The sequence below is a fragment of the Colius striatus genome, chromosome 6 (assembly GCF_028858725.1).
Source record: "Colius striatus isolate bColStr4 chromosome 6, bColStr4.1.hap1, whole genome shotgun sequence".
Classification (NCBI taxonomy): domain Eukaryota; kingdom Metazoa; phylum Chordata; class Aves; order Coliiformes; family Coliidae; genus Colius; species Colius striatus.
Window position 1 is genome coordinate 34,617,051 of NC_084764.1, and position 26,904 is coordinate 34,643,954.

At 60.2% G+C, this 26,904-nt stretch overlaps 3 protein-coding genes across 6 annotated transcripts in view; 1 reads left to right on the forward strand and 2 right to left on the reverse strand.

The window, feature by feature from the left end:
• The first annotated feature begins 2,976 nt into the window (after positions 1–2,976).
• On the forward strand, positions 2,977–8,786 carry ABHD12B (abhydrolase domain containing 12B). The gene is made up of 13 exons (XM_061998834.1): positions 2,977–3,098; positions 4,635–4,762; positions 5,247–5,349; positions 5,433–5,552; positions 6,119–6,149; positions 6,296–6,341; positions 6,446–6,575; positions 6,804–6,844; positions 7,112–7,191; positions 7,279–7,361; positions 7,952–8,030; positions 8,173–8,297; positions 8,667–8,786. Exons 1-13 carry the CDS (start codon positions 2,977–2,979, stop codon positions 8,686–8,688), a joined length of 1,110 nt encoding a protein of 369 aa, XP_061854818.1. The 3' UTR covers positions 8,689–8,786.
• A 319-nt stretch (positions 8,787–9,105) lies between these two features.
• Positions 9,106–23,325, reverse strand: PYGL (glycogen phosphorylase L). The gene is made up of 21 exons (XM_061998347.1): positions 23,184–23,325; positions 22,387–22,639; positions 21,016–21,117; positions 18,446–18,524; positions 18,114–18,217; positions 17,047–17,178; positions 16,560–16,671; positions 15,936–16,018; positions 14,860–15,003; positions 14,600–14,692; positions 14,203–14,349; positions 13,508–13,671; positions 13,295–13,409; positions 12,268–12,369; positions 12,042–12,189; positions 11,860–11,918; positions 11,478–11,619; positions 11,124–11,331; positions 10,910–11,044; positions 10,283–10,349; positions 9,106–9,505 (listed from the first exon to the last, which is right to left on the reverse strand). Exons 2-21 carry the CDS (start codon positions 22,627–22,629, stop codon positions 9,317–9,319), a joined length of 2,568 nt encoding a protein of 855 aa, XP_061854331.1. The 5' UTR covers positions 22,630–22,639; positions 23,184–23,325; the 3' UTR covers positions 9,106–9,316.
• A 2,332-nt stretch (positions 23,326–25,657) lies between these two features.
• Positions 25,658–26,904, reverse strand: part of TRIM9 (tripartite motif containing 9) — a 68,290-nt gene continuing 67,043 nt past the window's right edge. For all 4 annotated transcript variants that reach the window (XM_061997721.1, XM_061997727.1, XM_061997720.1 and 1 more), the window contains one exon: positions 25,658–26,714. In XM_061997721.1, coding sequence (XP_061853705.1) covers positions 26,652–26,714 — 63 coding nt within the window. In that variant the 3' untranslated portion in view covers positions 25,658–26,651. The remainder of the gene's footprint in view (positions 26,715–26,904) is intronic.

Here is a 26,904-nt window from a genome sequence, read left to right on the forward strand (position 1 = left end):
AATCCAGGCAACAACCCCGAAAAATCTCCCTTCTCACCCAACAAAGCGACTCGGCGCACGTTCAAAGAATCATAGATTCATAGCCAGGTGGGTGATGGGGACACGCAGCAAGCTCGATGTCCCCACGTCCCCAGCCAGCCCCCCGGGATGTGCAGACCCCCGACTCGGCAGGGCCAGGCTGTATTCCTGCAGCACAAATTCCTGACTCATTTTTAGGAGCGGCTGTTAGCAAAGGCATCCCGATTTTATTTTTTCCCCCCTTTTCCCGTAGGAGGAAAGCGTGTTTCTAGGAGCCACAGAGCCCTGCCAGACATGGATCCCGACAGCCTATTTTTGGAGCCCCCTTCCAGCAAGCAGCTGCATTTGAGGGTGGCATTCGCAGCGAGCGCCTTCCGAGCGAGCTCGGCGGAAGGAAACCTCTGCTCGCCCACACCATCACGTGTGACACACACCAAAATAAAGAGAGACATGTGAGAGAATCTGGGACTGCTGGACATTTAACTGCCTCCCACTGCCGGGCCGGGGGCTGCCCCAGAGCCACCCAAAAATGGGGTCAGCGGCCGCAGGCGCCTGCGCAGGCAGGGGGTGACCCGTCTGTGAGGCCATGGGTGCCCGATCCCTGCAGAAACACCGTCCTGGCGCGGCTCTCGCTGCCCTGTCACGCTTTCCTTCCCTTTTTCCCATGCACAATGGGGGGCTTTGTTCTGCCGGGCGAGGAAAGGTCTGTGCAGGAAAGGTCCGGCTGCAGTCTGGGGAGCTGGAGGGGGGGGAACCGAAGGCCGTTTCTGCCTCCTGCGGGTCTCCTGCTGCGCTGTGCCGGGCGAGACACCCTTAAGCCCGGCGACTGGCCGGGCCGGGGAAAAGCAAAGCCAGAAACCAGCATAAAAATTAGCCAAAAAAGCAACGAAACCATAAAAAACCAAAAATCAAAACAAAAAAACAAAGGGAGCATTCAGGACAAGACGCCTTAGGAAAAATCACCCGGAAAAATCCCCTCCTCTCTCAGCAGGGGAGGGGAGAAGTTTGTCCTGAAATAAGCCCAAACTTTGACATATTTCTGGTGAGACAATGGCGAGCGCAGTGACGTCGCAGCCGTGCGGTGCCTCCGGGCTGCGGCTCGCGTCTGCCACCGCACGTCCAGCCCTCGCTCTGCAAGTCGCGTTCCCGTCACCGCCGCTCGGGCCTGATCCTGCGCTCCCACCCTTTCGCCTCCAGGACTTTCCCCTCAAGCCCAGAGGACTCTCCTATTTGCGATGTTTGCTGCGCCGGCTCCTTACTGCAAGACGTATTTGCGCACCTGCTCCGTCCCGGTAGGCACACGGCATCGCGGATGCGTCTGCTGTAACTCTGTACCGACGCCCTCCGAGGCCAACTGTCGCCGAAAATCGTAACCAAGACTCTTCAAACCAAATGGTCAAAGTCTTCAAACCAAACTCTCCAAGCCAAGACAGTTTAAAAAGCTGCCATTGGTTTATTGCCGCGCTGGATGCGTGGGGGATCCCTCATTATATACACGAAGAAAATGAATATTCATAGGAACCAGATGCTAATACATCGCGAAACGCCTCCACGCAAGGGTACTGCATTTGGGGAAAGGTCTCTGGTGGTCGTTTGAGGTAGGCTTTAACTCAGTTTGTCCACACATGGTCACAACTCACATGCAATTGGTGCAGTTTGTGCCGTTCTCTCTCGGTCGGCAGCAGCAGGACGCTCAGCACTGGCTGGCACCCACCCACATTGCCAGACTTGCTTATCCTGCTTGCACAAAATTAACACCAACGGGGTCTTTCCTTCCTTTCCTTGTATAGTAACTACACAACAGGGGTCTGTTTCTCATGAAGAACTGCTTATGTGTCAAAGGGGATCTGTTCTCCCATTCTTTGTGTCTTTGCAACCATCACCGCTGAATCCCACAGGCAGCGTGGGCTGCACCTTGATCATCCCTCTGGGCAGCAAAGCAGAGGCTCTGGGGACCATCTCTCCCAACGTCTTCATGGCAACACACTGCTGTGTGCCCTGTCACCAGCACCCAGTGGGAGCAGGGCAAAAATAGGAATGGAAAACCTGACCGATCTGCCGGTGGCTTCTGCTGTCCCCCTGCCCCTGTGGCATGAGAAGAGCAGTCTCCGGGTGGCTTGTGTCACCTTATTGCAACATCTGCTGACGGGGAACGTGCAAGCTGCTCGCTCACAGCCCCGGTTTGACAGGACCTGTTTGAATTTGCATGCGGGGCGGGCACAGACCCAATCTGCATTCAGCACAGCGATTCACGTAGGTGCACGGGAGCGTCCTGCCAGATCAAACACCCACCATGTGTGCTGGAGGGGTGCAGAACCACATACCCAGCTCCTGTCTTGTGCAAGCAGCTCCATGTTCTGCCTTGCCTGGCCCTGGGGCTCGGCTAAAATGGAAAGGGCTCAAGAAAAGAGTAGTGAAGGTCGTGCTTTGGGGGGCGGGTGAAGTAAGAGCAGCTCAAAACGCCAGCGTGGGATGAGAGGGCTCGCTCCAGTCCCTCCCATAGAGCCCTTGCAGGCCCCGTTGGCAAACAGGGCATCGCATGCGATGGCCCAGCCGCGTGTGCTCACATGCAAGCAGCACGTCCCCCTGCGCCTGGGCGAGTTTCACGGGGAAATGCCGGTGCAACGGGGATATCCCTTTCCCGGTGGGAAGTTTCAGCCTGGAAAGTCCCCCCCGCCGCAGCCGCAGATGGAGGGAGGGGAGCGGGGACGCCCCAGCAGGTTCCGCCCTCGCAGCTGAAGCCAAGCGCCGGGTTTAAACCTTTTCTCTGTGATTTGTGAGTTGTTGTTTTGCACACACACACGGACACCCCCCACAGCCCCCGCACCGGCGGCCCCCGAGACGGAGCGGGGTGGGCGTGGCTTGCCGGAGCGGGGCGCTGCTATTGGCGGGCGTGGGGCGGGGCGGGGCCTGGCGGGGCGGGCGCGGCGGCGGCGGCGGCGGCGGGCGGCGGTGGCCATGCGGCGGCGCGGCGAGCGGGGCGGCGGCGGCGATGGCCAGGGCCGCGGCGATGGCCAGGGCCGCGGCGATGGCGGCAGTGGCCGAGCGGAGGGCAAGCCCGGTGCGGCCCAGCGGGAGCGGTGAGTGAGCACCCACGGCTGCAGCTCGCAGGGCCGCGGTCGCCGGGGCCGTGTCCCCATCCCTCTGCGGTGTCCGAGACCCCCGTCCCCCCTGCCGTGGCCACGCTGTGTCCCCCGGCCGTGGCTCCTGGCTCGCTGCGTCACCGCCGGTGCCGGGGCCGTGCGTCCCTGCCGAGCCGTCATCCCGCCTGTGCCCCGGTCCCCACGCCGTGGCTTCGGCACCTTGCCGGGGCTGTGACCCGTGCGTGTCCCCTCCCCGGCCCCGGCCGTGCCATCCTGCCACAGCCTTGATCCTCTACCACAGCCGTGTCTCCGTGTCACCCTGCCACAGTTGTGATCCGACACCACGGCCGTGTCTCCCACCCCCAGTCACGATTCTGTGGCTGTGTCCCTGTCACCTTGCTGTCCCCACGAAGACGTGCTGGCTGGCAGAGGTGCCCCTTGATGGGCACATCTGCTGGCCCAGCCAGTAGTGCTCACCTGCAGCAGGCATTGTGCAAGCGAGTGTGAGCCATGCACCCCTGCACTTCAATATTTAGGTGTAGGCCAAGAGCAGCACCTAATAATTACCTGTGGCATTACTCCTGGTGTACAGCGGGACTGCTCAGACCAGTGTCTCAGGGGGTAACGGGTTCAAAGAGCTCCCTGTGGCCCCAGCATGGCTTGTGCCACCCTGCACCTCCTGGCTGCCTTGGCATCCCCTGTGCAGCCCTTTCGCAGCACTCTCCAGGGCAGGCAACAAACTAAATCCACTTCTGCAGGAGTGACGGGTGATACCCAGCACAGGCTGGCAGGGAGTGAGCAGTACCTGGATCCCTGTCAGAAACCTCTGCCCTAAATCCCTCACCACCCAAACTAGTTTCCGCATCACCCGATACTGTCAGCTCATGAGAGACATTGGTGCAGGGCAATCTGCAGCTCTGGGCTTTCCCTTCTCCCTTGGAGGCTGGGGCTGGCCAGTGGGCAGAGAGCAGGGGCTGGCTGCATGCATCCTCCAGCCCTTTGGAGCAGGATGCTGTCAGAGGTGGTACACTCCCCACCCTGTGCTGGTGGCTGTAGGGACATCACTCTGGGGACCAGTTTCTCCTGTGGTGCTGTTGGGTCCCCAAGCCCCTTTCCCAGCTTTCCTCCTTGCCCCACAGGCTTGGGACACTTCCCATGCCTGTGTCCCGTCAGCTCAGGGTGTTGCCACAGAGTATCGCTTGCTCCTTATTGCCGGTTTGGCTTGCAGCTCCCGGCCCTGGCGCGTGCCCTGCCCTTTGCTGCCTGTCAGCATCCCGTGGGAGGCTGCGGGGTAATCGGATTGTGGCCTCTCCTGCTGTTGTGTCACCCTGGGGCTCCTCTGACACCTCGGCTCCATTCCCAAAACCCAGATATGACTCCGGTGTGGGGAACCAGTTGCTGATCCCAGGGAGACACAACTGGCAGCTGCAGGGGAAAAGCTACTGAATCCAGCCATCATGATGAGGCTGGAAATGGGGACCCCAAAGCCCTTGAGGTGGGAGGGCATGTGCTAAGGAGGTGCTTTCCTTGCAGGAGCTGGCTGGCCTGGTGCCCTGGCTTGCGCACACTCTTCCTGGAGCTGCTCCTCCTCTACTTCTCCGTGCCCTTCTTCATCCGCCTCTTCCCAGTCCTGCTCAACAAATTCGTCTTCCTGAATTTCTGTGAGTGCCCTGAGGCTGTTCCAACCAGGAGAGCCTCCCCAGTAGGGATTCAGCAGGCAGGGGGCTGGTGGGGGGGGATGATGTCCCAAAATGCGTGTGAGGCTGCAGCCAGCACCTGAGTGGCACCAGGACAGCACCCATCCAACCTCTTCCTCTTGCTGTGGGCCTGCAGAGGAGCCATGAGGACCTTTCCCGCTGGCGCCTCGCATTTTGCAAGCTGTAGTAACACCAGCCCTACTTACTGCCTGAAGTTGCAACACATCTGGGCATGCACAGCGTCAGCAGGGCTAGAAATCTGGGTGGGAGGAGGTGGCAGAGGGGTGTGCTCACCCCCCAGCTCCCCCAGCCTGCTGCAGCACGGCCCTTGGCTTCTGGGGAAATCGTTTAAAAACCCCACAAACGTGTTGCTTTGGAGAAGTGGATAAAAGCAGCTGGGGCTGAGGGTTCTGGGGTTGCCCCGTGTGATGGCTGCGATTTCTATCAGTGGCCTTCCCCTTCTTCGTGGACCTACGGCGGCCAGAGCTGCTGCTGAACAACACCATCAGCCTGTACCTCAACACCGAGCCGGACGTCACCGTCGGCATCTGGTAAGCGGGGCAGCCCCGGGGGGCACAGCTGCACTGAACCCTGTGGAACTCCCCCAGGGTAACCCCTCTCTGCCCCTCCCCAGGCACATGGTGCCAGGCAGCAGAGCGGCTGAGGCGCAGGGCAAGGACCAGCTCTGGTACGAGGAGGCACTTGCTGACGCTCACCCTGTGATCATCTACCTGCACGGCAACGGGGGCACCAGGCGAGTACCCATGGCTGCTGCTGCAGGACTGGGGCCACACAATCACAGAATCATTTTGACTGGAAAAGCCCTTTAAGCTCCTGGAGTCCAAGCCCTCCCCTCACCCTGCCCAACCCACCACTAACCCATGGCCTCAGCACCTCAGCTCCACGGCTTTGCAATAGCTCCAGGGATGGGGACTCCCCCACCTCCCTGGGCAGCCTGGCATAGGGGCTGACAACCCTCCCAGGGATAAAGCTCTTCCTCAGCTCCAATTTAAACCTGCCCTGGGGCAACTTGAGCCCATTTCCCCTTGTCCTTGCATGTGTGTACCTTTCTAGGGGAGAGAGCTGGCAAACTGTGCAGCAGCCAGCAGTGCTGCAGGGCCAGGGCTGCTGCAGCAGTGTCTGACCCCATGGATGGAGGAAACATTGAGTTTAAGGCGAATGTGAAACCTCACCCAGCACAGACCATACAGCTCACCCCTCCTGGGAAAAGTCCACCCTGGTCCCTCGCCTGAGCCAGTGCAGGGGGGGAGGGTTCCTTTGGGGTCCCTCCCTGAGCTCTAACCTTGTTTTTCCCATCAGAGCTGCGAGCCACCGCATCCAGTTCTTGAAGGTAAGTGATCTGCAGGGAGGCCAAGACTTGCCAGCAGGAGTGAGGCTCACACTGGCTTACTGTGGGCAGAGTGAGCCTGGCCACACTGGGGGACCAGAGGTACCTCCCTTACCCCAGGATGTAACGCAGTGCCACTTCTCTGACAGGCCATGGGAGCTGCTGACTTCCACATCCTGGCCCTCGACTACAGAGGTAAAGTCTGCCCCTTGCTGAGTGACCCCCCTGAGACCAGCACCCCCCCGCCCTGGGACCAGTGTCCCCCTGCAGGTCACGACACTGAGCCACGTGCCCTGCAGGCTACGGGGACTCCAGTGGGTACCCCACGGAGAGCGGCTTCACCACGGACGTCCTGGCACTCTATGACTGGGCCAAAGCACGGAGTGGGAACAGCAGCATCCTCTTCTGGGGACACTCATTAGGGACAGGGTAGGTGTGGGGTTGGGTGAGGGGAGAATGCCCTGTGAGTGCCTACTCCAGAGCTCACAGCCGTTCCTGAGGCCGCTGCTACCCAGGGATGGACCAAAGGGTTGGGGCAGTTCCTTGGTGGAGGCACCTGCAAAGCAAAACCCAGCAGACAAGGGTGGTCTGAGGGTGCTGTGCCCCCAGTGGAGACATTGTGGTTGCTCCCCCTCACTGTCACCTCTCTTCTGGCAGGATTGCCACGAACGTGGCAAGGAAATTGCAGGAGGAACGAGGTAAGGGTGGCCCCATGCAGAGTCTTCCCAGGGCTCTGCACGTCCTTGGACAGATTTGGGGGGCCACAGAGGAGCTGAGGAGCCCCAAACGCTCTCTACTCGAGCATCAGGCTTGAGCCCTACAGTGGGAACAAGCATCTGTCCTCATCCCCCTTAGTGGGATGGGGACATCTTGGCTGCTGCCTGGGCAGGGAGCGAGGCAGCAGCTCCAGGCAGGAAGGGACAGTCCCTCTTCAGCCATTCCTGCTCCCTCCACTCTACCCTCAGGGGTCCAAGTTGATGCTGTCATCCTGGAATCCCCCTACACCAACATCCGTGAGGCGGCCGCTCACGTCCCTGTCACCAAGGTGAGCCCAGGGGCTGTCCCCTGTCAGCAGAAGGGTGCAGCAATCAAAGTCACTGCTTACCACCCTCACAAACTTTGTCCTTGGCAGATTTACCGGCAGCTCCCAGGTTTTGAGTACCTCATCTTGGACTCACTAGCCCATGCCAACATGTTCTTCACCAGTGATGAGAAGTGAGTGCCTGTAGGGAAGGGGCGCAGCTGTCCACATGGGGCTGGGGGCTGATGCTGGCACCGCCTGGCTCAGGAGGGACGGGTTGGATATGTGCAATCCCTGTGCCTTTAGCTGTGTTTGCCCAGCTTACTCATGCTTTAAAAGTCTTTTTTATGTGCAGAACTTCAGATACCAATATTCCTACTGAGCAAAGTCCACAAGCCAACATCCTTTTGGTTTTGGAGGGAGTCCCGCCTGTGCTGCGATGGGGGCGGGGGGGTGGTCCTTCCCCTTCCCTCTTTGTGGGTGCCTTTGCTAAAGCCACCTGGATCATGGGTGCTTTTGGAGCCTGAGCACTCTGTGTCAGGGGTTTAAGGTTATTGGTCCTTCCCTATCCCTCTTTGTGGGTGCCTTTGCTGAAAGGCAGCTGGTGCTTTTGAAGCCTGAGCAAGTAGCATGGGTATCACCCTGGGTCAGTTCAGCTGCCCTTTGCCATTGCTGGGCTGAGCTGGGGTCAGGGTTGCTGGTAGGAGATTAGGAGCACCCAGGGAGGCTTCTGCAGGTCTGTCAGCTCCAGGTGGACCCTTGACCCTGTGCTTGCTGCCCGCAGTGTGAAGGTGCTGAGCTGCCCGCTCCTCATCCTGCATGCGGAAGATGATGCTGTGCTGCCTGTGCACATGGGCCGTAAGGTGGGAACCCATCCACCCCTGCTGGTCTTTAAGGGAGGTGGGCACTGGTTTAGCACGTTTGGGGGGAAGGGGAGGGAGGGGGGTTGGCTGGTCCCAGGGGTGCCCTGGGCATGCCACTAACCACACTCTCACCCTGTGGCAGCTGTTTGAGGTGGCACACAATGCCTACAAGGACAAAACCAAGGTGAAGCTGATTACCTTTCCTGAAAAGCTTGGCCTGGGCCATGACTACATCTCATTCAACCCAGAGCTGCCCACCCTGGTGAAGTAAGTGCCGCTCTGCAGAAATGGGGCGGGTGGGCACAAAATGAGCCTTGTCCTCTTCTTCCACGGGGCATCCTCCCCTGCTGCAACCATGCAGGTGCCTTCCCCTTACTGTTTCCCCTCCCTCTGGTGCTTGCTGGCATCAAGGTTTGAGGTCCAGCTGCTCCTCTGCTCCCAAGCCTGCCCTCAACCCAGGTGTCACAGGGAGGCGGCCCTAGGGACAGCCCCCGGCTCCTCTTTGCCCTGGTTGCAGAGGTGCAGCTTTTCTCTGATCCCAGCTCAGACCCACACATGCAGGGATCAGAAATCAGGCTCAGGCAGCACAGGAGGGTCAGTGAGACAGCGTTAAGGGTTTATTGTGTCTTGTTGCAGAGACTTCCTGAACATGAAGTGACAGCAGCTGCTGAGAGCAGCAACCAGGAGCACCAGGACTACCCCTCGTGGCACTGAACTAGTAAAGTAAGAAAGTAATAAAAACTACTGAGAAACGTTCTAATTGGCTCCCTGGCTTGAGGATTCTGCAGGTGCCTTGGGGGATGGAGACACTGCTGCAATCCAGGTGCTGCTCCTGGGCTGCCACCACACAAGTTGTGACCAGAGGCATCAACTGGGGCAGGGGTGGGGGCACAAACTGCAAACACCCCGTACTCCCGCCTAGTTTACCCCAGCACTGATGCTACAGGACTGGCACGCGCTGCACCCCAAGTCCCGCTTCAGCACGGCCTGCAAGGGCTGCCCACCCTGTCCCACACCCAGCCCCCTCTCTCTGCATCAGCCTTGCTGCAAGCGAGCCCAGTCCCTAATTTTAGGCTTCAGCAAGTAGCCCCTTGGACTCCAAGGGCACTTTTATTTTTAGCACCTATGCAAACCACAGCGTGCCGTGGTGGTGGTTTCACTTTCTGCACAACGCTCAGGTGATAAAAATCCCTCCCCCCCTTCTCCCCATGGATAGGAAAGGCAGCAGCAGCACCACAGAGGCCGCAGAGCAGAGCCAGTTGCCCCATGCCCTTGGCGCCGTGGCCCTAGGCCGCGGAGCCGTTGGGGGTCGTGTCCTCGGCCACGTCGCGGGGCTCGTTGGGTGGCGGGATCTTCAGGTCGGAGGGTTCCACGTGCCAGATGTCCCGCGCGTACTCCTTGATGGTGCGGTCGCTGGAGAACTTGCCGGCCGCCGCGATGTTCCTGATCACCATCTTGGTCCAGGCCTTGGAGTTCTGTGGAGAGAAGGGTGGGATGGTGTGGCTAGAGGCTCGTGCCCATGGGCGCCAAGGTGGTGGGGAAGGCTGCTTCCAACCAGGGGCCCTCTGCAGAAGCAGAGCCTGGAGCCTCCTCAGCAGGAGCAGGGCAGGGATTGTCCCCCTGTGCTGGGCCCTGGTGAGGCTGCAGCTCGAGTGCTGTGTTCAGTGTTGGGCCCCTCACTGCCAGAGGGACACTGAGGGGCTGCAGCGTGTCCAGAGCCGGGCAGCGGAGCTGGGGAAGGGGCTGGAGCACAAGTGTGCTGGGGAGCAGCTGAGGGAATGGGGGTGTTCAGCCTGGAGAAGAGGAGGCTGAGGACAGACATGAGCACTCTCTGCAACTCCCTGGAAGGGAGCTGTAGTGAGGTGGGGATCAGTCTCTATTCCCCACAAGTGACAGGATAAGAGGAAATGGGCTCAAGTTGCCCCAGGGGAGGTTTAGATTGGAGCTGAGGAAGAACTTTTTCCCTGAGAGGGTTGTCAGCCCCTGTGCCAGGCTGCCCAGGGAGGTGGGGGAGTCCCCATCCCTGCAGCTATTGCACAGCCATGGAGCTGAGGTGCTGAGGGCCATGGGTGGGCTGGGCAGGGTGTGGGGAGGGCTTGGACTCCAGCTTCTTAAAGGGCTTTTCCAACCAAAACGATTCTATGATTCTATGAACCCATCTGTGCACAGAACCATCAGGCCCCTTCTCTGGGATGACGGGATGTTGTGGCCTCAGCACAGCTCCCCTTCCTCGTCCCCAGGCTGCCACTCACCAGGTACAGCTCGCTGACCTTCTCCTGGCATTTGACGTAAGCCTCGTAGTCTGCAAAAACTTTAAACCTGTAGCAGTGAAAAAAGGGGGAGTCAGTGGCACCAGAAATAGGTGGCAGTGGCTGTGGCTCACGGGGCTCGGGCTGCCAAATTTGGGACTTCCTTCAACACAAACACTGCAGACATTCATCCTCCCCCAGCCCTATTGATACAGAGCCCTGCAAGCGCATGGGTGCTGGCTGGGTGCCCTGGGAGGGCAGTTCTGCATCATCTCCCCAGGAAAACATTTCCCCAGTGCAAAACCCCATAGCCCTTGGCTGCTCTGGCCAGGAAAAACCCTTGAGATCCATAAAAGCATATATCATCTGGCAAGGCCAAGCACTCAAACGTGGCCCGGCCTTAATGTAACCCCAGGGTTTAATGCAGTGAGCATGGTGTGCTGCGTGTGGAGAGCGTTTTGTACTCGTGGAGCATCAGTTGCTCAGCCCCGTGCATGACACCAAGGCCAGAAACTGGGCTCTGATCAGCTAAAGGGTGGGTGGCTGGTGCAAGGGGGCTAGAGTTTGATGGAGAGACCCAACCCAGGGGATGGCTGGCATCCCAGGCCTCACCAGCATCCCAGGCCTCACCGGTCATGGTGGAAGAGCATGTTGATCACATCTTTGAAGAGGTCAGGCTCATTGGGGGAGAAGAAACCACTCTTGATCTGGTCAATGGCTTGCTTCAGCTCAGGGAGTCGCTCATAGAACTCCTGGGCATTGTATCTGGCAGGGAGAGGTTGAGGTGAGCTGGTGCTGCTCCAGCTGCCTGCAGTGGTACCCCTGCAGCACCTCCAGCCCTCACCCTTCCCTGTCCAGCTCCGTGACATCCTCCACCCTCATGCCAAAGATGAACAGGTTCTCCTCTCCAGCCTCCTCAGCCATTTCCACGTTGGCTCCATCCATGGTGCCGATGGTCAGGGCCCCGTTCAGCATGAACTTCATGTTCCCTGTGCCCGACGCCTCGGTGCCCGCTGTGGAGATCTGCTCCGACAGGTCGGTAGCGGGGATCACTGCCAACAAAACATGGACATGAGGGGCTCGTGGTGCACAGCTCTGGGTCTGCAGCGTGCCAAAGGATGCCAGATCTGCTGGCTCACAGCGATGGAGACATGGGCTGGTGGTGTCCCCTCCCCAGAGCAGGGCCCTCATGGGCTACCTTTCTCTGCCAGCGAGACCCTGTAGTTCTCCAGGAAGATGACCTTCAGCTTGCTCCCCACAGCTGGGTCGTTGTTCACCACCTGAGCCACAGCATTAATGAGCTTGATGATCATTTTAGCCATGTGATATCCTGGGGCAGCCTAGGAAAAAGGCCACGGTTGAGCCTGGAGGTGGCAGGGGCAGGCGAGGAGCACTCACTCTGCCCTGCTCCCATCACCTCACCCAACTCATGTGCTGTGCCACCAAGTTTCTGGGGGCTTGCGTGACCATAGGCAAGAACCGCTACCTCAGGGCTTCCCAGAGGGTTTTGGGGACACACCTACACCCAAGTCTCCTGGGGCATTTTCAAGGACTTCCTCAAAGTGCTTGACCCAACCTACCTTGCCCCCAATGATCACCGTTCTCGGCACAAACAGCCTCATGGGATCCCTCCTGATGCCTGCAGAAGACAGCAGTGGGGTGTCACCCTCAGTGTGGTGTCACAGAGCTGCAGTCCCAGGGCACTGGGATGCTGGTGTCCCCCCAGGGCAGCCCTGTGCCCTGGGGGCAAGCAGTGCCTTACGGTTGTACATGGTGATGATGTGCAGGCAGTTCATCAGCTGACGCTTGTACTCGTGGATCCTCTTCACGTGCACGTCGAACATGGAGGAAGGGTTGATCTTCACTTTGTACTCCTTCTCCAGGTACAGCGCGAACTTCACCTTGTTCTCCTGGGTGGGGGCAGGGAGTGTGTCAGCCCCCAGCCCCTGCTCCCCTTGACCACCCCTCACCCTGCCACCACCCCTCACCTGCTTCACTTTGGCAACCTCCCGGATGAACAGGTCGTCGTCCACAAACTCGTGCAGCTTTGTCAGTTGGCTCAGGTCCCGCACATAGTCCTCCCCTATTTTCTGCAACAGGAGCACAGGCAGGAGCTGACCCTGGGCCAGGGGTGGCTGCTGTCCTCAGGCATTCTGTGCCCACTCAGCAAAGCCAATGGTGCCCGGCGCAGGAGCAGAGTGCTCGAGTGAGATGCAAACACGAGCTTGAAGGCCAGGGTCACACCAACCCCAGGCAACGCTCCAGCCTGGGCCAGAGGGGCTGGAAAGCTTCCCATTGGAAAGGACCTGGGGGTGTTGGTGACAGTGGCTGAACATGAGCCAGCAGTGCACCCAGGTGGCCAAGCAGGCCAATGGCATCCTGGCTTGTGTCAGCACTGGTGTGGCAGCAGGCCCAGGGCAGTGACTGTCCCGCTGTGCTGGGCCCTGGGCAGGCTGCAGCTCGAGTGCTGTGTTGAGTGTTGGGCCCCTCACTGCCGGAGGGACACTGAGGGGCTGCAGCGTGTCCAGAGCCGGGCATAGAGCTGGGGAAGGGGCTGGAGCACAAGTGTGATGGGGAGCAGCTGAGGGAGCTGCCTGGAGAAGAGGAGGCTGAGGGGAGACATGAGCACTCCCTGCAACTCCCTGAAAGGGAGCTGTAGTGAGGTGGGGGTTGAGTGACCAAATGAAAGGAAATGGGCGCAAGTTGCCCCAGGGGAGGTTTAGATTGGAGCTGAGGAAGAGCTTTTTCCCTGAGAGGGTTGTCAGCCCCTGTGCCAGGCTGCCCAGGGAGGTGGGGGAGTCCCCATCCCTGGAGCTATTGCAGAGCCGTGGAGCTGAGGTGCTGAGGGCCGTGGGTTAGTGGTGGGCTGGGCAGGGTGTGGGGAGGGCTTGGATTAAAAAGGCCTTTTCCAGACGAAATGATTGTGATTCTGTGATTTAGAGGATGCAGACAGGTGAGGCTGGAACAACATCCCTGGGGCTGCCTCCCAGGCAGCAGCTCCCCCCACGCCGTTACCTCTGCAATGAGCTCTGCCAGCCCTGGGTTGCAGAGCAGGAGCCAGCGCCGTGGGGTGATGCCGTTGGTCTTGTTCTGAAACTTCTCTGGCTCCAGCGCTGCGAAGTCCTTGAAGCTGTGAGGATGAGGAGGGGACAGCTTCAGGCTCAGTTACCCAACACCTCTGCATGCCGAGGCCGAGCCTCCCTCGCCCACCTCCCTCCTCACGCTTACACCTGAGTCTTGACTATCTCGGAGTGGATCTTGGCCACGCCGTTGATGGCGTGGGAGCCCACGATGCAGAGATGGGCCATGTTGATCCTCTTGCTGCCTCCTTCCTCTATCAGGGACATCCTCCGCAGCCGGTCCACGTCGTCAGGGAAGAGGGAGGCGATGTGCTGTGGGCAGAGACGGGAGAGGTGGTGGGCCCTGACAGCACTGAGGGGTGTCCCACCCGATGGCTCCCAGCAAGGGGACCGCTGCATTCAACACCAGCCAGAGCTGTGGCTTTTACCCTATTGACAGTGCAACCCCCCTCTAAAGGGTCTCTTTCCCCAGCACGGATGGGGACAGGAGCCCAGGCCCTGGTGGAGAGGGGCTGTGGGCACATACTTGGCCAGTGGAGCCATTTCAGTGAAAGCCTCATGCTGCCAGAGCAGCAGACCAAACCACCACCTCCTGTCCTGTCTCCAATCTCATCCTTTTCCAGGATGAATCTAGCACTTAGGGAGCAAGGAAATGCCAGCAGGCAAGTCCCTGGAGCAATGGGTGAAGTCTTTGAAGTAGCCACCAACTGCAGGATGGCAACAGATCGATGGGAAGGGCTTTCCCACACACCAGCCTCCCAAAATAGTGGCCAGAACTACTAACGCATGCCATCCCCATCCTCCTCTCCAGAGAGGGCTCCTGCGCTGCCCCAAGGCACTTACATCCAGGTGTTTCTGGTTGATCTCATAGATGATCTGCAGGTGTCTGGGCAGCAGCTTCTCCACCAGGTCCACGGGCCAACGCTCCAGGGCCTCGGGGAGCACGGTGTGGTTGGTGTAGGCGAAGGTTCGCTTGGTGATGTCCCAGGCCTGTTGGGGGGAGAGGCTGCAGGTAGCCCTGGGTGGCTGCCTGCACCCACAAATGGTCCTCCCACCGTGATCAGTAGCACCCTGGTGCAGCACAGCCCAGCTGGCTCCTCCAAGTCCGCGCTGGTTAAACCCAACCTGACTGCTCCACTCCTCCCAGCTACAAAACTTGTCCCCCAGCTCCTCTGCAGCGGGTCAACGGGATGGTGGGTGCGAGCAGAGGGGACCCAGGGGCCAGGTCAGACGTCCCTACCTTGTTCCACGGCAGCTTCTCGATGTCCACAAAAATCCTCATCAGCTCTGGGATGGCCATGGCAGGGTGAGTGTCGTTGAGCTGGATGGCAACCTGTGTGGCACAGGGGGACGTGTGGAGACACATGGGCATCCCACTGCCTGAGCCAGCCCGGCACAGGGCCCCCCAAAGCCCCACGGGACCCTTCCAGCCCTGGGTGTGCATCTGGGAGACAGCAAAACGAGCTCTGTGGTGCACATCAGAGCAACCCTGGCTTGTACCTGGTCTGGGAAGGAATCGAACACGGTCCGGACACTTTCCATGCTCCCGAATTTGGACGCTTTGAAGCGGCGTATGATGTCCTGGAGGGTGGCAGCCACCACAAAGTACTCCTGCTTCAGCCGTAGCTCCTTCCCCTCAAAGAACTGCAAACAGAGGAGCAGCAGGATCACCCCGTGCTGCCCAGGCACGCGGGGGCCAGAGGAGCCGCACCTGCCCGGGGCTCCACAGCGGCACACGGCCCCCACACAGCACAGCCTGAGCCCCTGGTGCCTCCCTCTTTGGCAACAGCACAAACCCTGACATCTCACTTCCCAACTTTCAGCCCAGGGGGCTTGAGATGTGCTCCTCCTGAGCACTGCAGAAAGCTGCTCTCCCCAGTGCCCTGGTTTGAAAATTTTGGCTGCAAAAAACAAAGATGCTGGGGCAATGGGAAGAAAGGCCAGAGGGGCTGATCAGCTGTTTCTAAGACAAAAATGAAAAGCATTTGTTTGTGTAGCACAGAAACATCAACCCACTGGCACGTGAGAGAGGGTCTGCAACCTCACCACTGCAGGTGGGGTGCTCCCAGGTTCGCTCTCCAAGCTGGCATAGGATCAAATGGGGAAAAACCCATCAGGGCCTGCCCAAAACAGGCTGCAGAGTAAGGAGAGACACCCTTCATCACCTCTCCCAGCTCCACGGCTCGTTTGTGGCTGGGGAAGAGCTGCATGTCCCACTGTGCTGCAGCACAGCAAGGACACCCCCAGCAAGAGGTCGGGATGCCAAGGGCCATGTGAGGCACAGTCTCTGGTGCTGGGCTGCAGGGGACAAGCAGGACAATGCTAGCAGTGTTCACCAGTTTGCATTCCTATTATATCTGGCAACTCAAGGAACATTTCTGCAGCAGGATGTGCTCATTCCCACTCCCTCCTCTTTACCCTGCTGAACAGATTTGCCCAGGGCAGACTCATCCGTGCTGCAGCCCCAAGAACAGGCAGCAACCCCCATCCAAGCACTACAGGCAGCTTAAAACACAACTACAGGATCTCTGCAGCTTCTCAAAAACAGGGCCAGCCCCAAGTGCCTCGTGCCTTACATTGTCATTGGGGTACAGAACACGGGAGATGTTCTCTGCCAGGTTCCTGTCCAGCACGGCCTGGATGTAGTCTCCAACATTGACTGGGGAGAAACACAGAATCATAAATAATAGAATCACAGGATCATTTCAGTTGGAAAAGCCCTTTAAACTCCTGGAGTCCAAGCCCTCCCCTCACCCCGCCCAACCCACCACTAACCCATGGCCCTCAGCACCTCAGCTCCACGGCTGTGCAACAGCTCCAGGGATGGGGACTCTCCCAGCTCCCTGGGCAGCCTGGCACAGGGGCTGACAACCCTCTCAGGGAAAAAGTTCTTCCTCAGCTCCACTCTAAACCTCCCCTGGGGCAACTTGAGGTTGTTTCCTCTTGTCCTGTCACTTGTTACTGGGGAGGGGAGAAGAGATCAACCCCTGTCCTAGACACTGCCTCCTGTCAGGGACTTCAGAGAGTGCTCATGTCTCCCCTCAGCCTCCTCTTCTCGGGCTGAACACCCTCAGCTCCCTCAGCTGCTCCCCATCACACTTGTGCTCCAGCCCCCTCCCCAGCTTCACGGAGCTGAGGGAGGTGAGCATGGGCCTCCCCTCTGCCCTGTGCCACTCAGCACCCCGCCAGCAGCCACTTACAGTCCCGCAGGTTGAAGTCATTGGGTGCCCGGGCTGACCACAGGCGCATGGTGTTGACGGTGTTGTTCATGTACCCGGGCACAGGGGTATCGTAGGGCAGCGCCAGCACCACCTGGGACAGCGGGAGGGCAGCTGGAGCCGGGCCGTGCCCTGGCTGCTGTCCCCCTGCCCTCCCATCCCACAGACCCTCCCACTCAGGGTACATCCACCTTCACAGAGGGGCACACATGGGGATGTGCTCAGCACCCCCAGCCCCTGCCTCAGAGACCCCAGCTCTGTCAGGGGATGGAAAAAGGCTTGTGAGGGTCAGGAGCAGCTTAATTTAAGCGGCCATGCCGGGGTGTGCATTGCACACAGACCTGCTAGAGGGGCTTCTGGGTATTTCATAAGGTCAGCTGTAGAACTGGAGCAGCAAAACCTGTCCCCAGCCCAGCAAGAGCCTCCTGGGTGATGGGACAGGCAGAACAAGGGGGCTCCCAGCCCGTACCTGGGTGTCGACCCACTTGGTGCCAGTGTCCGTGTGCTCCACTCGGCCGTAGAAGTGGACGGGCAGCATGTACTCGGGCCGGGCCTTCTCCCAGGGGTTGCCGTGCCGCAGCCAGTCATCAGCTTCTTCCACCTACCAGAGGGTGACAGCAGTGAGGGGGCCACCGAGCCCCAGAGACCTCCCCCAGCCATGAGAGGCTCTGGCTGCTCAGAATCACAGCATCCCAGCACAGTGTGGGTGGAAAGGGCCCTGCAGAGCTCATCCAGCCCAACCCCCTGCTAAAGCAGCTTCCCCTCCATCAGGGGGCACAGGAACGTGTCCAGGCTGGTTTGGAAACCTCCTGAGAAGGAGCCTCCACACCCTCCCTGGGCAGCCTGGGCTCCCTCACCTCAACAACAAAGGAGTTTCTCCTTGTGTTAAAGCAGAACTTTTTGTGTTCCAGCTTGTGTTCATCACCCCTTCTCCTGTCACTGGGCACCACAGAACAAAGACTGGCCCCATCCTCTTGACACCCACCCTTTAGGTGTTTGCGTTGGTCCCTCTGGGTATTTGGGGTTATCTCCCACCAAGGGTTTTGCTGACACACACTACATTTTCCACTACATTTCCAAAGCAGCCTCTTCCCCATTGTTGCAACCCAGGTGTCAAGCAGCAGCTGGGGGCTGGGGGTCTGGACCTGCCCACACCATCCCCAGACCACTTCAGTGACATCACCCCTAGTCTGCAGGGACATGACCTCCCAAGGAGAGCATCTGTGAACCTCTGCAAGGGACTGCTGGGGCACAGGGTGCCAGAGAGGTGGAAGCACTGACCTCTGCTCCTCCAGCAGCCCAGAAGGGGGCCCTGCTGCCAGCGGGGATAGGGCTCCGCTCCCCTCCCAGTCAACCCTTACACCAGGCTGGCTCCCACAGCCAGGAGGGAGGAGGAGCACGGCTCTGGCTCCAGCATTCTCCAAGCTGAGAGAGTGTCCCTGCACCCTGACCTGGGCCTGATGTGAGGTAGGGGGTGACGCTGGGGGCTGCTGCTGTGCTGAGGGGAGGTGAGGGGCCACGTGTCTCCATCTGTACCTGCCACCCATCCCGGATCTTCTGGTTGAAGATGCCGTACTCATAGCGGATGCCATAGCCGTAAGCTGCCAGCCCCAGCGTGGCCATCGAGTCGAGGAAGCAGGCTGCCGGGGACAGAGGAGGAGGGCAGTGAGCTCCACAAGCAGCCAGCCTGCAGGGACACGAGCCAGGGCTGGCAGCCACTGCTCGCTCCCTGGCCACCCAGCACCTCTCACCCTGTGCCAGAAAGACTGAGGCAACAACCCCCTCCCCAGGGTTTAGATACCCCTGCAGTGGATGCGAAGCTGTGCCGCACCACCTAGGCAATCAGACTGTTTGGGGGGCTCACTCACCAGCCAGCCTGCCCAGCCCGCCGTTGCCGAGTCCTGCATCCTCCTCGATCTCCTCCAGCTCTTCCATGTCCAGCCCCAGCTACAGAGGAGGAAAAGGTGATGGGCTGGAGGCTGTGGGGGTGCCCAGAGCTAGCACACATACCCCAGGGATGCTGCCTGTGCCCCCCACTGCTGTCCTCCAGGCAGGTAGGCTCCAGGAGAGGTGGAAAGGCACCCAACTCTGCAAGACCCACCCCTGCGGGTGAGACGTGGCGATTTGTACCCTCTGCCTCTCCACTGCTGCTCCACAGCACGGCAGGGACTGGCTCTGGCATTGAAAGTCACTCTACCAGCCCTTAGAAGGAACACTCGTGCCCTTGATCTTGCCCTACACAAGCTCCTGGGGATGGGGGACACCCAGCCATAACCAGGGTGCTGCTCTTGTGGTCCTGGTGTTCATTACTGGGCCCGTTCCCTCTCTCCATGCACCAGCCCCATGGCTGCAGCCCCACAGGGGCTGGTCCCATCTCCCAGCACTCCCATCCCTCCGGCTCCAGGCATCAACAGAGACGCCCAGAGAAGCAGCTACATCACTTTTACAAGGAAATTTAAAGTTTCCAGCCTGGAAGGCTGTGGGAGGAAGAAATTTTGTCTATGCAAAACTCCTCGGGAAGCTCAGCAGAAAGGACAGTGCCTTGCCAGGGCTGAGCCATCGTCTCCCATGGAAACCTCTTGGTTCAGTGTCCCCCTGACTCCCATGGCCACGGTAAGCAGGGACAACCCTGGTGCCTCAGCTCTCAATTGCACTGGCAGCCCTGAATGCCTACAGAAATATTTTAAGTGTTTTAAAGCATTATTTATAAATAACCTCATGCCTTCTGCACCCCAAGCCTACAACCAGGCAGCAGAGAATCCCAGAATGGTGGGGGTTGGAAGGGCCCTGCAGAGCTCATCCAGCTAAAGCAGGTTTCCCTCGATCGGGGGGCACAGGAACGTGTCCAGATGGTTTTGGAAACCTCCTGAGAAGGAGCCTACAGATCCTCCCTGGACAGTCTGGGCCAGGGCTCCCTCACCTCAACAACAAAGGGGTTTCTTCTCCTGTTCCAGTGGAACTTCCTCTGTTCCAGCTTGTGCCCATTACTCCTTGTCCTGTCACTAGACACTGTAGAAAACAGTGTCACCCCATCCTCTTGACACCCACCCTTTAGGTACTTTTAAGTATTGTTGAGATCCCCCTCAGCTTTCTCCAGGCTGAGCAGCCCCATGTCCTGCAGCCTTTCCTCATCACAGAGACGTTCCAGTCCTCTAATCACCTCGGTAGCCCTGAGGCAACTCAGGTGCTTCCCCTTCCCTCCCCGCTGAGCTGCTGTCCTCATTGCAAGGTCAACAGATAAAAAATTGAAAAAATCACCCCAAACCCTAAAAATAAGTTCCTCTCCTCTGAATGTGTTTGCTCGAGAGCTGCTGTGGCTGTTGCGCAACCGCGTGCGATGGTGTCGGTCACGAGCGCAGTGAGTGCGGGGTGAGAGGGGAAGGAGGCACCCAAAAACCTCTGACGACCTGAGTGCCACGCAGTGCCAGCACCAGGCTGGGGTTGAGTTAGGCCAAGGTTATATTCCCCTCTGCTATTAATGGCTTCATATACAGAACCAGGAGCTTCCTGGCTGGACCCTTCATCCCATCGACGTTCAGCAACGATGTGCTGCAGCCCTCAGACAGCCCAGACTGGCTGCCAGCACTGGCTGTGGCCTTGGGCCTGATGAGAGCAGGTTCTGGAGTAGCATTTATCCACTAAGGCATTGTCTGCAGCTCAAAGAGCAGTTTGCTGCCAGTGTGGTAAAACAGAGTCATCTCCACAAGCCAGAGGGCCCTCCCTATACGGATCCTCATATGCCCCCTGGAATCACAGCATCCCATCATGGTGGGGGTTGGAAGGGCCCTGCAGAGCTCATCCAGCCCAACCCTCTGCTAAAGCAGGTTCCCCTCCATCAGGTGGGTTTGGAAACCTCTCAAACATGCCCAGGTAGGTTTGGAAACCTCCCAAGAAGGAGCCTCCACACCCTCCCCGGGCAGCCTGGGCCAGGGCTCCCTCACCTCAACACCAAACAAGTTTCTCCTTGTGTTTAAGTGGAACTTTTTGTATTCCAGCTTGTGTTCATTACTTCTTGTTTTGCCACTGGGCACTACAGAAAAAAGTGTTGCCTCATCCTCCTGACATTCTCACTTTAAGTACTTGTGTGTGTGGTTGCTCCTCAGCCTTCTCTTCTCCAGACTGAACAGCACCGTTTCTGCAGCCTTTCTTCATAAGGTAGATGTTTCAGTCCCCTGATCATCTTGGTGGCCCTGTGCTGGCCTCTCTCCAGCAGTTCCCTGTCTCTCTTGAGCTGGGGAGCCCAGAACTGGACTCCAGATGAGGCCTCACCAGGGCAGAGGGGAAGGAGAACCTGCCTCAACCTGCTGCCCACACTCTTATTGATGTATCCCTGTATGACATTGGTCTTCTTGCCCACGAGGGCACATTGCTGGCTCGTGTTCAGTTTGTTATCAACCAGGACTCCCCGATCTCCCTCCACAGAAGGTGGGATGCTCACCTGGTAAACAGCTTCATCGCAGGCATTCTGCAGCCCCAGGTTAATCATGGTGTTCTGCAGCGTCCGCCCCATATAAAACTCTAAGGAGAGGTAGTAAATCCTCTGAAAGAGAAAAGCACCTGGGGTCACCTTATCTGGGGCCAGAGAAGGTTCCCCAGCACCCCAGAAGCTGCTATCAGGTGTTATCTCGAAGCAAGAGGGGAAAAAAACCCTGACTCTGAACAGAGCAGGGTGGTTTGCGTTGGGGATTGGGGTGGGGGCTCCTTGGGGCCCTGCAGCCCCCCTCCATGGCCATTTCCCAAGCTGGGACGAACGCAGCGCTGAGGTTTGGTTTGGACAAGCCCCAGCGCCCGGTCCGGGAGCGGGGACAGCTCCAGGAAGCTCACCCCGAGCACGCGGGTGGCTGCAGCGGTACAAAGTTAAACTTTACAGAGCAGACGTTTGCTCACGTCACCCCGAGCTGCCGAGCCACCGCAAAACCCAACGAGCAGCCAGGGCCACGGCAGCCACGGGGACACCGGCTTCCTCTGCCCTCCCCGGGGAGCCTGCGTGTGCTGCCTGGCTCCCAGCAGAGCTGGCAGCGGACGGCACCCGGCACGGCTCGGCCGTCGAGCAGAGTGCCCAGACCCGAGCCCTGCAAGAGCCTCATCGGGTTTTTTTCCCTCATCCCTGCACAACACGGACAGGGAGGGTTGTTTAGCTATCGGGGGCTGGCACGGTTCCAGCGAGGTGCTGACAGAGCCACCCTGGGCAGGGAGCAAATTGGAAGCGACAAGGCTGCCCAGGTGTCAGGAGGGGATTACGGCTTAACCCGCAGCCGCAGCCCCGCGCCGCCGCGAGCCGGTGCAGGCAGCCGGCGCCACGCACACTCCCGCACTAACCAGCTCTTCCGCGCTCGGCATCGCCCAGTTTACTCTAAACAAGCCCTGCCTTCGGGTTCGTTTCAGCCCATCGGCTAACTCACCCTAGAAGGCTACGCAGCTGCTTTTGGCAGCGCCCACGCCAGCGCCGCGGGACAACAATCGCCGTTCCCATGCCCCGCGCTCAGCTCCCGGCCCCGCCGCGCTCTGTTTGTTTTGCAAAGCAAAGGACAGTGGCCTCCTTTGGTAAAGTCCAGTCCCTCCGCCCGGCAAAGTGTGGGGGAACATCCCTAAACCCGAGAAAAAAAACCAGCCCCCACTTCTCTACATTCTTCTGGCGCAGTCGCGGAGGGAGGGTTTGCAGCCCGGGGGTTACGACGGCCGCACACGTCCCCCCTCTCCCACGCCGGCTGTAACGTGGGACCCACTGCGGGAGAGCCGAGGGGAGGGTCCCAGCGCCCTCCACCCCCATCCCGCACGATGGGGTCCTCCCCGCACCCCTCGCTCTCACCTTGGGGTCCTTCTCGTAGTAGTACTGCTGGGTGCGGATCCAGCGTCCCACCAAGTGGTCCCGCACCGTGTGGGCCAGGGCGAAGTAGTAGTCGCGGGGGGTGGCCACGTTGCGGTCCTTGACCAGGGTGAAGTGCAGGTGGCGGTTGAAGCCCCGCTTCAGCTCGGCCACGCTCTCGGCACCCACGATCCCGCGGATGCTGATCTGCTTCCGACGCTCCTGGTCCGACAGCGGCCGCGACATGCCGGCGGGGCTGCGGAACGGCGAGGGGACGGCAGTGCCAACGCCGCGGCTGTCCCCGGACACCCCCCGGCCGCCACGGCCGCGGCGGGGCCGAGCGCCGGCCCCGGGCTCCGCCTCCGCGCCGCCCCACGCGGGGCCCCTCCCGCACGGGGCCGGGGCGACCGGCGCAAATGGCGGCTGCGTGGCCGACGGGGAAAGTGACCCCGGGCCCCAGCGCACCCCGCACCCACCCTCCCCTGCGCCCCCTCTCCGGCACCTTCCCCGGCACCCTCTCCCTTGCACCCCCGCGCACGCCCTCCTCTTGCATCCCCTCCCCCGCAACCCCTCCCTTCACCCCTTCACCTCCTCCCCTGCACCCTTTCTCCTACTCCCCCCTTTCCTCCGCACCTCCTCACCCACATCCCTTCTCCTACACCCCTACACGCTCCCCTCTCCTGCACCCCCCCCGCACTCCCTCCCCTGCAACACCCCTCTTAACCCCTTCACTGCCTCCCCTGCACCCTCCTGCTCCCCCGCTGCCCTCCCCCTTCAGCCGTGTCCTCTCGCTTCCTCACTTTTCCCTGCCCGCTCCGCAGTCCCTCTGGAAATGGCGTGGGATCTCCGCCGGTGGCTCGCTGGTGGCTTGCTGCCTGTTCGCCCGGCCCTGCCGTGCCCTGCCCTGCCTCCTGCCTCTGGTTCCTCCCCAGGGCGAGAGGAGCTGATCTGAGCGTACAACGCAACAGCTCTTCCTCTTCCTCCAGCCGTGCCTGCGCTGCTTTGCCAGACGTGCCTTCTCCCTGCCCGCCTCTACGGAGCTAAAGCAGATGCAGCCGAAGGGCAGGACAGCCCCGAGGGTAGATGGGCCACCCGTGCTCCTGGAGTTGCCACCCGCACTGTCACCCTGGCTGCGGTCGAGCAGGATCAGGCCCCAGGCTCAGCCGGGTCTGGGCAAAGGGCTGCAGTGGCTCCCCAGAGGCTCAGGAGACAGCTCAAACAGCACATGTGCAATGTGAGGGAAAAACCAAATGGGAGTATGACCCATCTTCCTGATCTTTGACAGGGTAAATAGTAGGATTAGTCTCTGGGTGAAAGCCTGGGCATGGTTTCCTTGACAGCAGATGGCAGACAGAGCAGAGAGGGGCTCGGTGCCTAGAATCATAGAGTCATTTCAGTTGGAAAAGCCCTTTGAGCTCCTTGAGTCCAAGCACTCCCCTCACCCTGCCCAGCCCACCACTAACCCATGGCCTCAGCACCTCAGCTCCACGGCTGTGCAATAGCTCCAGGGATGGGGACTCCCCCACCTCCCTGGGCAGCCTGGCACAGGGGCTGACAACCCTCTCAGGGAAAAAGCTCTTCCTCAGCTCCAATCTAAACCTGCCCTGGGGCACAAACGGAGTCCTAGAGCAGGTATTTCATGTGCAAGATCCTGCAGGTGGAAATAGCGGCCGTGTGAGTGCTCCATGCCAAGTGCTCAGAGGCCACGGCGTGTGGGGCAGAGCCCCGGGAGTTTGGGCAGCGCGAGGCCTCCAGGGCGATTAGGGGTGAGGTGCAGCAGCCGAGCAGCTCTGCTCTCACCCCTGGGGCCTGTCCTCAGGTGGTGAGTGTCCCCCAGCCCTGGGTTGTTGCCTCTTCCCATCTGCATGGCTGCGAGGCTGGATTTTATGTGCTATAGAGGATGCAATTTCCAGTGTCCCGGGTTCCCTGGGCACGTCCCCTCTCAGGAAAGGACGAGCATCGATCGTTTTGAGGCACAAATGCGCTCAGTGCAGCGCATTAGCGCTTGTGCTTTAGCTCTGGACCTGGGCCCATGCTGAGCTCAGAGGCTCCTGAAGCACTCTGAGAAAAGGAGGAACAGGTGCCAATATCCCAACAGCCAGCCCTTCCCGGGCCCCTGGCAGCACCATCCCTGCCTTCCCCTTGGAAATGGCCCCGTCATCACTCATCGCTTAAGTGTTTGCCTCTACTTCTGGACGAAAGATTCCCCCAGCGGATTTTAATATTGCCAGTGCCGAGCTTTTTCCCTCCTTGCCATCTCCTGATTTCCCTCATTTTCTCTCTCATCCCCACCTGGTCCTGGCCACCATCTCATCCCAGCTGGGGCTCTGGGCAGGGGGCTGATGTTGGAGTGGCTGTGCTGGGCTGGAAGCAGTGGCTTGTCCTCCTGCGGAGATACTCTGTATGCATTCCTCCCTCCCACCAGACGCCATCTCTCCTTCCTTACCTCTCATCTCCTCGGCACCCATGACTATCCCTCAGCCCCCACAGCTCCCCTGATGACGGCTGCAGGCCCCCATGTTTCCAGGGCCTGGAAAAAGGCCAGGCTCTTGCTTCCAGTGATGGGGACAGCGAGGGCTGTGCAGCTGTGCGAGTGCAGTGACCCGCAGCGGGGGGATGAGCTGGGAGCCGAGGGAAGCGGCCGTGGCGGCGCAGAGATGCTCCGGAAGCTCTGCTTTTCTCTCATAAAAGTCCTTTATTAGAACAGCAAACATGACACTTCTCTTCAGTACAGCGGCCGTATGCAGCTACCATCGCGGCACGGGGGGACGATGTCTTACAATCACTGGGAGGCTAATAAGCACCATGGACATCCTAAAGAAGGTGGTGGGAAGGGCAGAGAGGGGAGCCCCGGGTGAGCCGGCCACGGGGGCTCCTCGAGGATTCACCAAGGAGCTGCTCGGCGTTGGCCCGCAACGCGGCTCTCCTGCAGCGGAGAGAAGCTCCTCGGGGGGAGTCAACGAGATAGCACCCATCCAATAAATTAGGTAAACTTCATACTAGAGCAACGAGGGAAGGAACGGAACCGTCCTAAGAGGAGGGCACGCTGGGAGGGAACGGGCTATTTACACTTGGCTTCCTGCTGGTCCGGCTCTCCTGCGGCATCCCACCCGTGGCAGCCCACAGCGGGGGCCAGGAGCCGCGGCTCTGGGGCCGGGCCTGGCCCGCTGGCGTTGGCCCCAGCCCCACGGATACCCCCAGCCCCGCCGGTGCCCTCCACTCTGCCGACGATGCCCCCAGCCCCGGCAGGCGCGCCAGGAGACGGCGAGGGGCGGAAAAGCCAAGCGTGGGGACGCGCACATGCAGGTGCCCTCGGCACAGGAACAGGGCCTCCCACTCCCATCCGCCTCTGAATCACCAGCCAGCCCGGGCGGGGGGTGGGAGCCGAGGGAGGGGGAACCGCTGCCAGCAGCAGCCGCCTGTTCCTGAGTGCGTGGCGGGGCTGTGGGCAGCTCTCCTTCATCCCCATCATCCTCATCCCGTCCATCCGCGGGCTCCCCGTCAGACCCTCGCTGCAGGGTGAGTTCCCCGGTGCAGGGAAGGACGCTATGGGGCGGTAGTTAAGGCTAAGCTTTGTACGACGACTCTACAAAAATAAACACTCATCTCCAAGGAGCTGGGCGAGGGCTCTCGGCGTATGGCTGTGGCTGTGAGGGTCTGGGGGCGAGCACTCAGCACCTCGGCACCAGGCCAAGCACCCAGGGACAGGGTGACCGGCCCCGTGCCCCACCGCCCCGCCACGGAAATGCCTCAGGGAGACAGGGCACAGGGCCAGGCGTTTTGGTAGGGACGTGGAGACTGACTGGTAATCCAGGACCCACCTCTACACGCCACTGAGGACGCTCTGCAAGAAAGGCCACGGGGGAAAGAAATATCCTGCGAAGTAATGGGGCTGGTGGGGGGGAAAGCTTTCCCCACGGCGGGCGTCCCTCCTGGGCAGGCCCCGCGGGAGGGGAAAGCGCTCTGACACAACTGCCCTCCGCCCCAAAGCCCAACCCAAATCGGGAAACCCAAACCTAAAAGCGGACACAGAGGAACATCTCAGGCTACCTAGGTACTTCATCAGCCAAAAAGAGCTAAACAGCGAAGCGCACACACACGGGACAGCGCGGGAGGGCCCCGAGCCGGGCCCTGCCTCCCTGCTTTGCCTCCCCGTCCCTGGGCGGTGGCCAGGCAGGGGCCGCTGGCCCGGCGGCCGCCCCGGCCCGCGGCAGGGAACGGGCTGGCTCCCCTCGGCCACAGAAGAGGCGGCTGCTGCAGGAGGAGCCTCAGGGCATGGCGGAGCGTGAGGCGTAGAACTCGGGGACAGGCAGTCCGGTGTGCAGGGTCACCTGCAATGAGAGACACAGGGCTCAGGCTGCGGACAGCCCACGGCACGGCAGCAGCCATGCTGTGCCCGAGCAGGGCAAAAACAGTGCCTGGGGAGGGGCGGGAGAGATGCTGTGGGGAGCCCATTGCTCCTCCTGCCCCACTGTGCGTTCCTCCACCACAGCAGGGCCTGGCAGAGGCTGTAGCCAGGAC